Genomic DNA, 12,864 nt, shown 5'->3' on the forward strand with positions numbered 1-12,864 from the left:
AGTTGGGATGGCGGAGAAATGCTCTCCGCAGACCCATTCTCACAGCGTTATAAACCTTTTTCTTACTCAATATCAAGCCACACTTATTGTTTTTACTTCGGCTGTGAGTGTTTGTGTGTGCTCAGGATGAGTTTGGCTTGTTCTCGCTGTATCGCCGACCCGGCAACCTGTCCGCTCCTCGCAGCAGCGAGCCTCGCAACGTCCCGACCAATCAGAACACACTGGACTCACAGGGGGGGCAGGAGCTCCAACAAGCCGTTTAGGACAGAGAGTGAATACACATACTATACAGAGATGCTGTATGAGAAACCAATGTGATTTTGGAAAATTGCACAATATAAATCTATTCTAGTAGACCTCAACAATGGACATATGATCAGTAGAAATGGCCATGACATGGGACCTTTAATAAACAAGTCTAATCGCAATATAGAATTTGCTCAAAATGATGACATGTAGTTATCACAGTTTGTGCAAGATGACACAAGTTCACTGCTATATTTGACTGATAACGTCTTATTGTTGCACTAACAGTTCTAAATGTAACATTGATATATCGTATAGTAGATAGAACATTGATTCCACACCATAGCGACAGTAGTTGAGGCCACTTAGGGTTCAGCTTTGGCAACAGTGACTCAGCAGCTATCAGCACACGTTATCAGGAGGCTGTTACTCCTTTGCTTCAAAGTAGCCTTTAACTAGGAGAGGGGAGCATGAGGATTACCCAAATAACCACAGTCTGTTCTACATGTAAATTACAAAGTATATAACAGCACAATAATATTGGAATATTTTTAAATGTAATCTTAAAAAGCAGAAAGTTTCTTTAAAAACCAGGAAATATTATTTGTATGACTTGACCGGTGCAACAGAAACTGAAAAGATAAAAACATGTTTTATTTTTATTTTCTTGTTTTGTAAAACATGTATATGCCTATAGCATCTCTTCTGTTCAAATCAGCAGCCTTATTTATGTGTTTCATGACAGTAGGATCAGGGAATGATACATAATATATCATGTATAAGTTATACTGTTAATGCTGTAAAGCAGAGACAAAGATTGTTAATTATCTGCATGATTTACACTTCATGTCAAGCAGTGTAACCAAATGAACAGGTCAGCTAAATGATCAACCTTATAGCAACACAAAAAGGATTTTTCCTAAGCTGTAGGCTATTTATCGCATTTTAACTGCACTTTATTACATGGCAAATAGTATTTGGTTTATTTATTTATAATAAGTAATAAGACATGGACAAATACAATGTATAAATGACTTAGCATGCAAGAATGTTAACCGTAGAAAAAGTAGCTGGTGTCTCAGACAAACAGTTAGCAGCTAGCTCATTAGCTTCATTTTCAATGCTAACCCTCATGTCCGTGAGCAGTTTGAGCCATCAGTCACAAATCTGACATTAACATTATCATAACAGGACCCTAGTCACATTAAGCAAATTATTTTAAAAGTGGATAACCAGCTTTTATCAATATACCTTTGAACATCCATGATTTTATCCAAACAAAATTGTCAACAGTGTCACATAAACAGTGTACTTCTGCATGAGTGGTATAGCCTATTGACTATGTAACAGGATCAGTTTCTTTTTGGACATCACTAGTCAAATGTATTTGGCTCTAGAATTTGGATTTTTTTTTTGTGACAATAGTACGTGTTGTTGGAGCTTCATAGTGAAACTGTGTCTTAGCAGTGTCCTGGTACTCAGCAGAGAGAGTGTGTGTTGGAGATCTACCAAGACACATTCAGGACCAAATGTTCTGATTACATTTCCTGTTTGTTTCAACAGTGTTGGTTGTGCGGCCTGCAGTGTATGTGTTCACAGTGTGTGTCCTTGTTCCCATCATAACATCACTATTTGTCTGTTCACTTGATGTCAATAAAGTATCCTCACATACTGTACGAGGTCAAGTCAACTTTATTTCTAAAGCACATTTAAAAAAAAAAAAACTGTGAACGGGCTTCTGTGATAATAAAAGCAAAGAACAGAAAAAAACTATAAACGTCATAATATGAAAATCATTGCAGCACAGCATAAGAGGAGGTGTTTATATTACCTTACATAAGTTCACATCACATATGATTGGGTTTAAAGGATTTTTTTTGCTTTCAATTTTTTTGGGAATGTATTGTTAAATATGTGCACAATATGTGATCTAAAAGTGTTAAAAATATATTTTTAATTTAATCTTGACTTAGAGTTTCCGTTCCCGTATTGACTCAATAAGCAGAAAGGACCACGGGACATTCCAAAGACTGATACATGAGATCGCTGTTTAGAAGAATAACTACGTAATAACTTCTATGATCCATTTAAGCTTCCCTGTTTGCTCTTTACAACAGAACAAACGTCATGCCCCAACTGGCCTGACAACATTCTGTAAATTGTGGTCATGTCAACTTTGAATGACAACTCAAAATTGTATTGTTGTGTTTGTACCACTTAATTGCTGCTTGGACACCCAGCTGTAAACATTTTCAATTTGCAGTACAGTGCAGTGATCGTGAACAAAATGAATGAAGGTATCTTAAAAATGCTGATCAGTATATTCAAATGTAGTCTCATGTAAACCATTGCATGATATACAAGTAAACAATATAATACAATCTTATTATATAATAATATGTAATAATAATCATTTTAACACGTTTTTAAAGTAGTGTTAAAGTTAAAGCGACTACTGAATTGACAGAATTCTAAACAGACACAATCGTCATAAAAAATATATTTGGACCTAGATGTAAGCCTTTAGGTCCGATATGATTGGACTTTTGCAAAGAGCCACACATTTAGCCAGGCTCTCATACTGTACATCATTTCTATTCTAGTGTGTGATAGCAATTACAGCCTTACACTGATTTTAGTGTAGTCTTTCTTTTTTAATGTTTTCCCTCAGACTAAAAACATTTTGTTTCCCTTGGTTTCAGCTAGGTCTCTTTGCTGCAGTGTGTCTGAATAGATATTTCATCACTAAATAGTGCCAAACATGGAAATTACCAATGTGAGAACAGTCTTAAAGTATTGACATATGGACCACCACATGAGTGACACCTCAGGCATAAATAACTTAAGTAAACTTTTAGCCTCATGACTTACTCTACTCTGCGTTAAATTGCAGATGATCAAATCTATTGCAGAGGTATCTTCCTTCATACATGAAGCGAGTGGAAGTGAAGAAGTCCTTTTCACATTTCATTCTGGCATTGCAACAGGGCAGATGATGAGTGGAGCCTCATTCCTCCCTGATTTGTTAGTACAGGGGCTGAAGAAGGCATGGATGGTGTCAGGAAAGACATCTGTGAATGTAAAGATGAGCAATCTGGCCTCCATATTGTAGAAGGACACCACCCCCTTATCACAGTCCACAAAGACGCCCACCCGCGTGGGTCTGGGGTTCACGGTCAGGTTGGTGGAGGGTTCTGTTCGGAAGGCGTAGTCCGTCCGATCTCGCAAGCTCAGGAACCAGTAGCCGTGGGCGGGGCTTACAGTGATTTTGCCCTTCCGATTGACGGAGTGACTTGCCACTCCCAGGTCCCAGTCAGTCTTTCCTCCAACCTCCACCTGTAGGAGCAGAGCGCTGCAGTTACTGCCAAGAGTTAAAGGGCCCTATTCTGCTTTTTGGGGTTTTCCTTCTCCTGTAGTGTATTTTATAGGTTTTTTTGCTTGGAAATGATTGCAAAGGCCAAAATCCCTGTGTTCAAGAGAGTTTCCCATACATTACATATCAATATCAGCTAAGTTATCTATGCCTCCCTTAGATGTAAGCTACAGTAGCAGTATTTCACAATCTCTCTCAAATTGTAATCTGTTTATTTTGTCGTTCAACATTGGGGCAGTTTTCCAAGAAAAATGTAATCATTGACTCAAAATAAATTAAACAGCCTTCTGTGTCTCTGTAGATTGATACAAAAAAATTACATAATCCTCAAAAACATAACTTATTCATGTTGGGTGTACTGCATGTTTGCGTGCACTCTGTCATAACTACACACAGGTATTTTCTCAGCCTGACATCACATGGTGCATGCTTCTTGAGACAGTCAGGGGTCAGTACTGTCAATGTAGAGAGCTGCAGGAATGTGTCTTACAACCTGGAAATTAGTTACTATTTCTTCCAGTTTCCTTGAGATTTTCATGTGTGGATCTACAACGAAAAACATGTCAGTAAATAGTTTGTTTATAGCCAAACGTTAACTATTTCCGTCTGGCAAATGCATTTACACAGAAAAAATATAAAAGTGTTATTAATACTGCAGGTGGAGATAATCATGCTGATAGTATTATAATGGTTTGTTTCTGCAGTATTCCCAAATCCAATGGAAATATCCTACTAGTCGAGGGGTCAACCTAAAAAAATACGTTATCACTGCACCGTTCTAGAATAAACAGTATCTGTACACAGTTGCATACTGTACCTCCCAGTAGTGGCGCCCTGAGCTGAGGCCCTGGCGGCCCAGCACACACACCACCCGGTCGAAGCGCTCGGGGTAGTCGGGCAGAGACTGGTGGCGCTCCCCACACTGAACCTGCCTCCCGTCAGCTGAGATGATGAGCCGTGGGTGGGCTGTGTTGGCATCTAAAATGACGTTTGCTGACAGATTGAGAGATGTTTATGATTAAACCACCAATGAAAACATAACTGACCATTGTTTACATGGACAACAAACTCCTTTAAATCCTTACTTGCATATTCTTGAACCTTTCTTGTCACTGCAAAGAAAAGAGAATATATTTACTTTTGAAATGATTCTGCCACTGATTTAAAGAACATGTTGTGCTGTTAGTTAATCAGGATCTTACTTGGGTTGGTCTTTGGTACAGCATGCTCCGACGATTGCTGGACTGTGAAATATGGGAATGAACATGATTTGTATACCACTATACTAATACACACATATTAGAGCTCGTAGAACACAAGTGTAGATACTGCTATGGTACAGGTGATCCTTTTATTTCTAAAGACTTTGCACATATCAAGATAATTCCATCTGTGTCATGATCTTCCCCTTGAAATCAACATCTCTCTTAGACTTACAGACTTTGGGCAGTTGCTGTATCTCTTCCTGGACGCGCTCCATCATTTGATAGACAGTCCTGAGAACCGCCCCCGAGGTCAGCTCAGACACCACAGAGACAGAGGACCAGTCCTTCGCTGGGGGAGGGCTGGACAGGGCAGGGAAGCTCTGCACACAGAGGGAATGTCATAAACACATGTGATATCAACAGGCTTAAAGAAACACATTTAGAGAGGGTGCCATTGGTTAGTTGAATCCCCGTTAAACTTAAATATAGCTTGTAGGAAGCAGGGACCAAACCAAACATGTTTGGAATCAGCACTCAGGACAATATAACAGGAAAGTTAAGCTGAGTTCCAATAATCACTGCAGCCAAAATGCACTGGATTTAAATAGTGGTGGAAAGTAACTAAGTAAGTACATATACTGTACTTATACACTTTTGACAGATTGTACTTGAGTAATGGTATTTTACTCTAAATATACTTCTGCTCCACTACATTTCGGAGGCCAATATTGTACTTTTTATTCCACTTATTTAACACATATAGTTACTAGTTACTTTGTACATATAAAAACACATGATATATGATAAGATGCAGTGCTGTACTGCTAATATATAATTGTATTAGGTAAGTTGAGAAGCACTAATATTAAGTTTAAATAAAAAAAAATAAAAATGTAACTTAAAATGATTGCTTGAAAGGGCCCATGTCATGCTTTTCCGGTTATTACCCGTCCCCTTGTGTGTTATGAAGGTTTTTATGAATGTAAACGGTGTGCAGAGTCAGAAACCCTCAAAGTACACCCTGTAGCGAGTAAAACTCTAACACAGAAAAGACCTCCCCAAAACGCCTCGTTGGAGATACGTCATTGTCCATTTGATTCTTCCGGGTACGGCATGATGTCAAGCCGTACCCGGAACGAAATGGACCAATCCGTGGAGCCGTTACATTACGTCCGCGGAGCCGTTACGTTAAGCCCCCGCTGATTGTTCCAAATTGACCAATCCACGGACTTCCTCACACACAGGCAGCTCTGCTGAGTTCTCCTCCCTGGCTGCAGGCTGATAACAGATAGTTGGGATCGCGGCGAAATTCTCTCTGCAGACCCATTCTCTCTGCAGACCCATTCTCACAGCGTTTATCAACCTTTTTCTTACTCAATATCAAGCCACACTTATTGTTTTTACTTCGGCTGTGACTTTGTGTGTGCTCAGGATGAGTTTGGCTGTGTTTCGCTGTGTATCCTAAACAAGGAAACAACACCTCCACGGAGCTCAGCGCGATTCACAACGTCCCGACCAATCAGAGCACACTGTGCTCACAGGGAGGGTGGGGGCTGGAGCTATTGGAGCTACAACGAGCCGTTAAAGGCAGAGAGTGAAATTCAGTGAATACACGTAGTTTACAGAGATGCTGTATGAGAAACCAATGTGAGTTTGGAAAAATGCACATGGTTACCTTGGTTGGTGATTGGCTGATGGTCACACAAGCCAAAAAATCGTTATGACTTCATAAAGTGGCCACAATCTGATCAGCTCATTTTCAGACAGATTTTTATATAAATGAAAGAGAAAAAAAAAAGAGAGAGAATCTTTTTACACAGAGGGGACACATGTTGATGATAAAATAAAAGTGGATTTTGCATAATAGGTGACCTTTAACTAAACTTCAGACTTTTCAGTGTCCTGTAGACCTGCATATGTATCACTACTGTATTTGTTGTGGTATCTCATATCTCTGTATTGACTCCTGCATTGAGTACCCTGAGGAAGAGTACGTAGTCTTCAGTCAGAGCCAGCTGACTCACGGCCTCCCTCCTCTTCCTCAGCTCAGAGACCTCCTCCTGCAGCTCCGTCAGCAGGACCTCCGCTCTGTGCTCAGCCGCCCGCCGGCTCCTCTCCAACACCTGGGGGGGGGACACACCTTACATAATAATCACAAGTCTTATGTCAACACTAACAGAAAAAGCCTAGAGATTCTCTACATACTTCCTATGTTGGTTTTATTTACCTCCAAGACTTCAGCTTGGCAGCGCTCCAAACTGGAGATCAGCTTGGAAAACACACAAACAGTTCCATGAGTCTGTGTCTCCACAGCAGCCTGGGGACAGATGGACATGACCACTGATGAAGAGAGAGCTCAGGGGGGGATCAAACTGTGATCAGGAGACTTCCAGGCTGTACCAAACTATTACTTTGTGCATACTGGCAAAGGCGTGGCAACTGAAAGCATTTATTTTTAATGTAAAATCTCTGTATGAGAAATGAGTTATACCTTAAATCCCTGGGACTGTTCTCAGCTAGACAGCTCTCAGAAAATCACGGTTTTCGTTATACAACACATACATCAAAAGTACATGTTTTAATAGGATTTTTAAGAATGAATATATATACTGGAGGTGCTACTATCTGTAATATTGTAAGAGTGATAGTTCGTTCAGATTTAACTTTTGCCCATATTCTAAAAAAGGATTCACCTTTGTAAAGAGTGAAGCTCACCTGTATCTCTCGTAGGGAGTTGTGTATTTCCTCCACTTTCCTCTCTCTCTCAGAGATGAGACCCTTCAGCTCCACATCTGCAACACCCAACTGGGACTGGAGAACAGAAAAACACACGTTGCCTTAGGATTAACTTAAACTAACTCTATAACGTTTAAGAATGTTCCTATTATTTATTTAAATAAATGTTTTATGTCCAAAACAAGCCTCGTAAAAAGTGTTTTCAGACAATTTGTTTCCACACACACACACACACACACACACACACACACACACACACACACACACACACACACACACACACACACACACACACACACACACACACACACACACACACACACACACACACACACACACACACACACACACACACACACACACACACACACACACACACACACACACACACACACACACCACACACACACACACACACACACACACACACACACACACACACACACACACACACACACACACACACACACACACCTTCCTGCTGTGCCACTCCCTCTGGGCGGGGGTGACGCTGTGCCCCCTGTGCTCCGCTGTCTCCACACAGCTGGAGCAGATGCAGATGTTGTCGGTGCGGCAGAAGAGCTCCAGAGCTCTCAGGTGGAGGGGACACTTGGGAAGATTCTGGAAGGAGTCGCTGGGGACACTCACGGTATGCCTGTCATAAAATTATATTTAACAACATGGAAAATTGATAATTCTGTCGTTCAAATCAAGTGATTCTCAAAAGGCAATTTTTGAAAAAAAACCGGAAACATTTACTTTGATTACATTTATTATGTCAACAAATGTCTTGTAACTGTATTAGATTAGTTGTATTAAATAATAATTTGTATTTAAACGTAATATTAATGCTTTCAACTAACCTAATACAGTTATGCCAAACTTGTTGACATAATGCATTTAATCCAAATCAACATTCCAGTGTTTTCGGTGCAGTGTCTAAGGAACGTAGGGTGGCACCTGCGGGGGGGCGAGTAGGGGGGAGGCGGGTCTTGGTGCTCATCACTGAATGGAGCTGGGCTCTGAGGGAGAGGGTCATCGGGTGAGGAGGGGTGGGTGTTAGGCGTCCCCGGAGTCTGCAGCTGCTGGAAACGATTCATCATCTCAGCGAAGACGGTCCCCGGCAGCTCCCCCGCCCTCTGCGGGAGAGAGAGAGAGGGATGGCGATGGCGGGGGTGAGAGTTTGGATGGTCCACACCCTGCCCTCCAGAGCTGACGATCTGCTTGAACTGCTCCGTGATCTCCTTCAGGGTGCGGTTGATGTGGAGCTCCGGTCGCCTGCGGAAAGGCTCCTTGCAGAGGGGACACTCATAGGACTTGGCCCCCACTTTCGTGTCCCAGTAGGAGGAGATGCAGGCCTGGCAGAAGCTGTGGCCACATGAGGTGGAGACGGGGTTGTTGAACACATCCAGACAGATGGAGCAGGTGAACTGGTCTTCAGACAGGGAGGCTGCAGAAAGCTCCATCGCCATCCAACGATCAGCTGGAGAGAGACAGTGTGCTGTTAGGAAGGGATAACTCAGGATGAAGAAAACATAGACAGACCTTCTACACTGAAACTGAAACATTGACTTTAATTCAATGTATCATGTCAAAGGGCTCCACATAACTGTATTAGGTTAGTTGAAAGCAATAATATTACATTTGAACTAAATTGTTTTTGCTTTCAACTAACCTTATACAGTTATGTGAAATCTGTTGACACAATACATTTAATTAAAGTCAACATTTCAGGTTTTTGTATTCCGTTACAATTAGGTACCTGTCATCAGTAACGCAATCTATCACAATATAAAAGTAATGTAACCTGATTACTTTATGTTACTTTTGGATGTCCTCAATATCAAATGCAATGAAATATGTATTTTTAGTATTATGTAAGATAACAGAACAATGACCTTAGGAAAGAAGAAACCAAGATATTTAGGATCAAGTTCACATAATGCATTCGAAAAAAAGATATTTAAAATAAAGAAGATTCAAAGTAACCTTAATGAAAACAATGTATTTATTTTATTTATTTATAAGTATATGTCTGCCTATAATGTATACAACTTTTTTAATCTAACTGTGAGGGAACACATTTACCTTTTTTTTCTATTCGGATGACATAATCCCGTCCTTTAAGGGTTCATTCTAGATCTGCTGGTTGTTGTAGTGTGTTTTGGTCGTAAAGAAAGGAATCTACACCAAGGCTGATGTATACATGTGAATGCTCCTAGGCTTGTAAGGAGCAGTCGAACTGGTTCCAAGGATATTGTGAAATACCATGGAATCACGTTTACACACCAGAAAGATGGCAAACAATGCAAACAGCTCAATCAGATCAGAGTCCCACAGGTTAATAAGGTAAGACTGAAGCATTCTTTTGTGCACCAGGTCACACTGAAATGAAATACAGAGTCCCAGATCGATTGTACATGTATGTTAAAGGCCCAGGAACACATTGTCGCCATTGATTGTAATGTAATGCTTAATGTCTCTTTCCTTGTTTTTGTTTCATACATTTGCCTTGTTGATGTTGAAAATGGAGCTTCTGTGATGCAAGAAAAAGGTCAGATTCAAAGTATTATCGTATCGTATTTCGTGTCTGTGCGTCCTCTCTGTCTGCATGCAGAGTCCTTTCCTCATGAATGACCTCGTAAATAGAGTTCACATTAATATATCAGGTAAGATTTGTACAAAAAAGAAAGATTAGCCTAGCTTAGCATAAATACTGAAAGCAGAACTATTGTTATGATTGTTCTGATCAGAAATGTCCCAGGCATGTTTCTTTGTGTTTCCCTATCTCTACATCCCGTCAACAGCAGCATTCAGTGCATTGTTGCTAAACCAGTCATGAGTGGAGTTCTGCATGGGGAAACAAAGCTAATGCAGCAGGCTCCACCAGTCTGCACCTGTACTATCGGACACTCTTTCAACACATTGGCATTACATTCCTTTAGCTTTTGTCCAAAGCAACGTCGAGAGGAACAAGAGATTTATCTTATCCACCGTTAGCCATTACATGGGTTTTCACACCCTCCCTATTATATATTTCTAAAAAACAAACAATGATACAAAAGTAGAAATGGCCCTCAGCTGGTAACATAGCACAAACTCTGTACATATTGTATACTTACTGTTGAATGTTATCTCACATTCTTACTGTTAGATAAGAGACAACAGTGTAGCTTTCTGCGTTTCTTTAATGTACGACAGACTGCTGAGTCCATTAGCACAATTTGATCCTTAAACAGTATATAAATAACTATGTTAAGAGACTATATGTGAGAGTTGGTTCAGCTAATATGTGAAGTCTAGAGTATTAGTTCACTTTATATGTTAAGAGACTGTTAGTGGTAGGTAAGTGTATAATAAAGAGTGGGGGTTAACTGTACCATCTATAAAAGTGTGTGTTGAATGTGCCTTACCTGTTGAGAGACGGTTTCTGTGGTGCTGTATTCCTCAGAGTCCTCTGTGTCTCTCCCTCTCTACAGTCAGTCGTGGTGGTGGTGTTGTTGTCTCTCTCCCCACCCACCTCCACACACTGCATGCAGTCCAACCTGCTCTACAGGTGCAGCCTCTCTCTGCTCTGTGAATCCTGACACCAGGCCTGTCAGAACTGTTACAATCACACTATGTGAAAGTGTGAATAGTAGGGATCAAGTGAGCCAAATAAGTCTTTATATATGAAATGGGATTTAAAAAAGAGCTGTTTGATTTGAGTCTTTAAATAAAGTAATGTGTCTTTTTCATGAATTCCATCACGTTGCATTTCTCTCCACACTGAAGCTGCAGGGTGTTCACACTGTTGCTTTTCTGTAACATGCATTACAAAATCTAATTCTGGCTTCATGAAAGCCTTACTAAAGAAAGTACATTATGATATTAGGCATATCAACCTTAAGAAAAGGATAAATCAAGTGGAAGAAGGAAATCTCCCTTAAATTGCATTAATAGAGTAACGGTATGTCTCCCTAATGTAGAAGTGTGCACAAGTTTAAAATGAATACAAAATGGTTTTAATTTGACTAAAATGTACCTTTTGTTTTTCCTTTTGAAAACGGTACTTTGTATTGTTATTTTCTCAGAACATCAAGAAAAATGCAGATGTATTCTCTTTAAATTAGCCAAACCACTGGGCTGGTTCATTAGTACAAAGTTAGTGTTACCATTTCTTTGTGTAACACGCTATCGGCAAAAAACAATTTTTTACCATGAATTGCAAAGAAAACAACTGGAGACCACTGGACATCAGTAAGCAAATAGAACTACCTCCATGTACACTGAAAGGAAACTGAAACGTTGACTTTAATTAAATGTATTATGTCAACAGATTCCACATAACTGTAATATTACTGTGAGCCTCTCCGCTCACACAGGGTTCAAAGAGGGACGGAAAGAGCAGGGTTTGGGTTGAACACAGGCATTTATTAGCACCAAAACAAAGTGTACAACACGGGTTGCAAAACGTTGCCCGTGTGGGATCCTTCACAGGTCCTTCGGCGACCTCCCAGGATCCTGCCTACTGCAAGACAGCCCAGAACCAGGTTACCACATGTTTTTATTCAGTGACTGATTACCTGATTCCGATCAGCTGTCTGGCCTCCGGCCGAGCCACTCCCTTCACACCAGCAGCCGGCGCCCTAACCACACCCCTAACCACATACCCCCACCGCCCGACTCAGGCCGGGATCCCGCCGGCCGCAAGCTGACTCTTCTTCTTCCCCCCCCCTCCGCCGAGCGAGAGAGGAAATCAGCCACGACAATCCGGTTACCCGGCCTGTGGATCACCTTGAAGTTGAAAGGCTGTAGCGCCAGATACCACCGAGTGATCCGGGCGTTGGCATCCTTCATGCGGTGGAGCCACTGGAGCGGGGCATGGTCCGACCAGAGGGTGAAAGGGCGCCCCAGGAGGTAGTACCGCAGGGCGCCGACCGCCCACCGTATGGCGAGGCACTCCTTTTCCACCGTACTGTAGTTCACCTCCCTCTGGGCGAGCTTACGGCTAATGTACAGTACGGGGCGGTCGACCCCCTCCACCTGCTGGGACAAAACGGCCCCCACCCCACTGTTCGAGGCGTCGGTCTGCAACACAAAAGGGAGAGAGAAGTCAGGAGAATACAGAAGCGGCTTACCACAGAGGTTTTTTTTAACCCTCTCAAACGCCAGCTGACACCGCTCCGTCCACTGGACCGGATCTGAAGCACCCTTTCGGGTCAGGTCGGTCAGGGGACTGGTCAGCTCCGAAAAGGACGGGATGAACCGCCTGTAGTAGCCGGCCAGCCCCATGAACCTCCTGACCTCTTTTTTCGTCTTGGG

At 41.6% G+C, this 12,864-nt stretch overlaps 1 protein-coding gene across 3 annotated transcripts; it reads right to left on the reverse strand.

Annotated features, from left to right (window-relative positions):
* Positions 1-1,175: 1,175 nt before the first annotated feature.
* On the reverse strand, positions 1,176-11,067 carry LOC117481037 (E3 ubiquitin-protein ligase TRIM68-like). 3 transcript variants are annotated; one of them, XM_034128504.1, is made up of 11 exons: positions 10,974-11,067; positions 8,521-9,043; positions 8,035-8,215; positions 7,540-7,635; positions 7,052-7,141; positions 6,804-6,947; positions 5,057-5,204; positions 4,822-4,863; positions 4,705-4,731; positions 4,437-4,612; positions 1,176-3,582 (listed from the first exon to the last, which is right to left on the reverse strand). In XM_034128504.1, the coding sequence occupies exons 2-11, from the start codon at positions 9,030-9,032 to the stop codon at positions 3,214-3,216; spliced, it is 1,785 nt and encodes a 594-aa protein (XP_033984395.1). In that variant the 5' UTR covers positions 9,033-9,043; positions 10,974-11,067; the 3' UTR covers positions 1,176-3,213. The 3 variants fall into 3 exon arrangements, with proteins under 3 accessions (XP_033984395.1, XP_033984385.1, XP_033984406.1); XM_034128494.1 differs by having other exon boundaries at positions 8,521-9,061; XM_034128515.1 differs by lacking the exon at positions 10,974-11,067 and adding an exon at positions 9,649-10,923.
* Positions 11,068-12,864: the final 1,797 nt, after the last annotated feature.

The sequence above is a fragment of the Trematomus bernacchii genome, unplaced genomic scaffold, assembly GCF_902827165.1.
Source record: "Trematomus bernacchii unplaced genomic scaffold, fTreBer1.1, whole genome shotgun sequence".
Taxonomy (NCBI): Eukaryota; Metazoa; Chordata; class Actinopteri; order Perciformes; family Nototheniidae; genus Trematomus; species Trematomus bernacchii.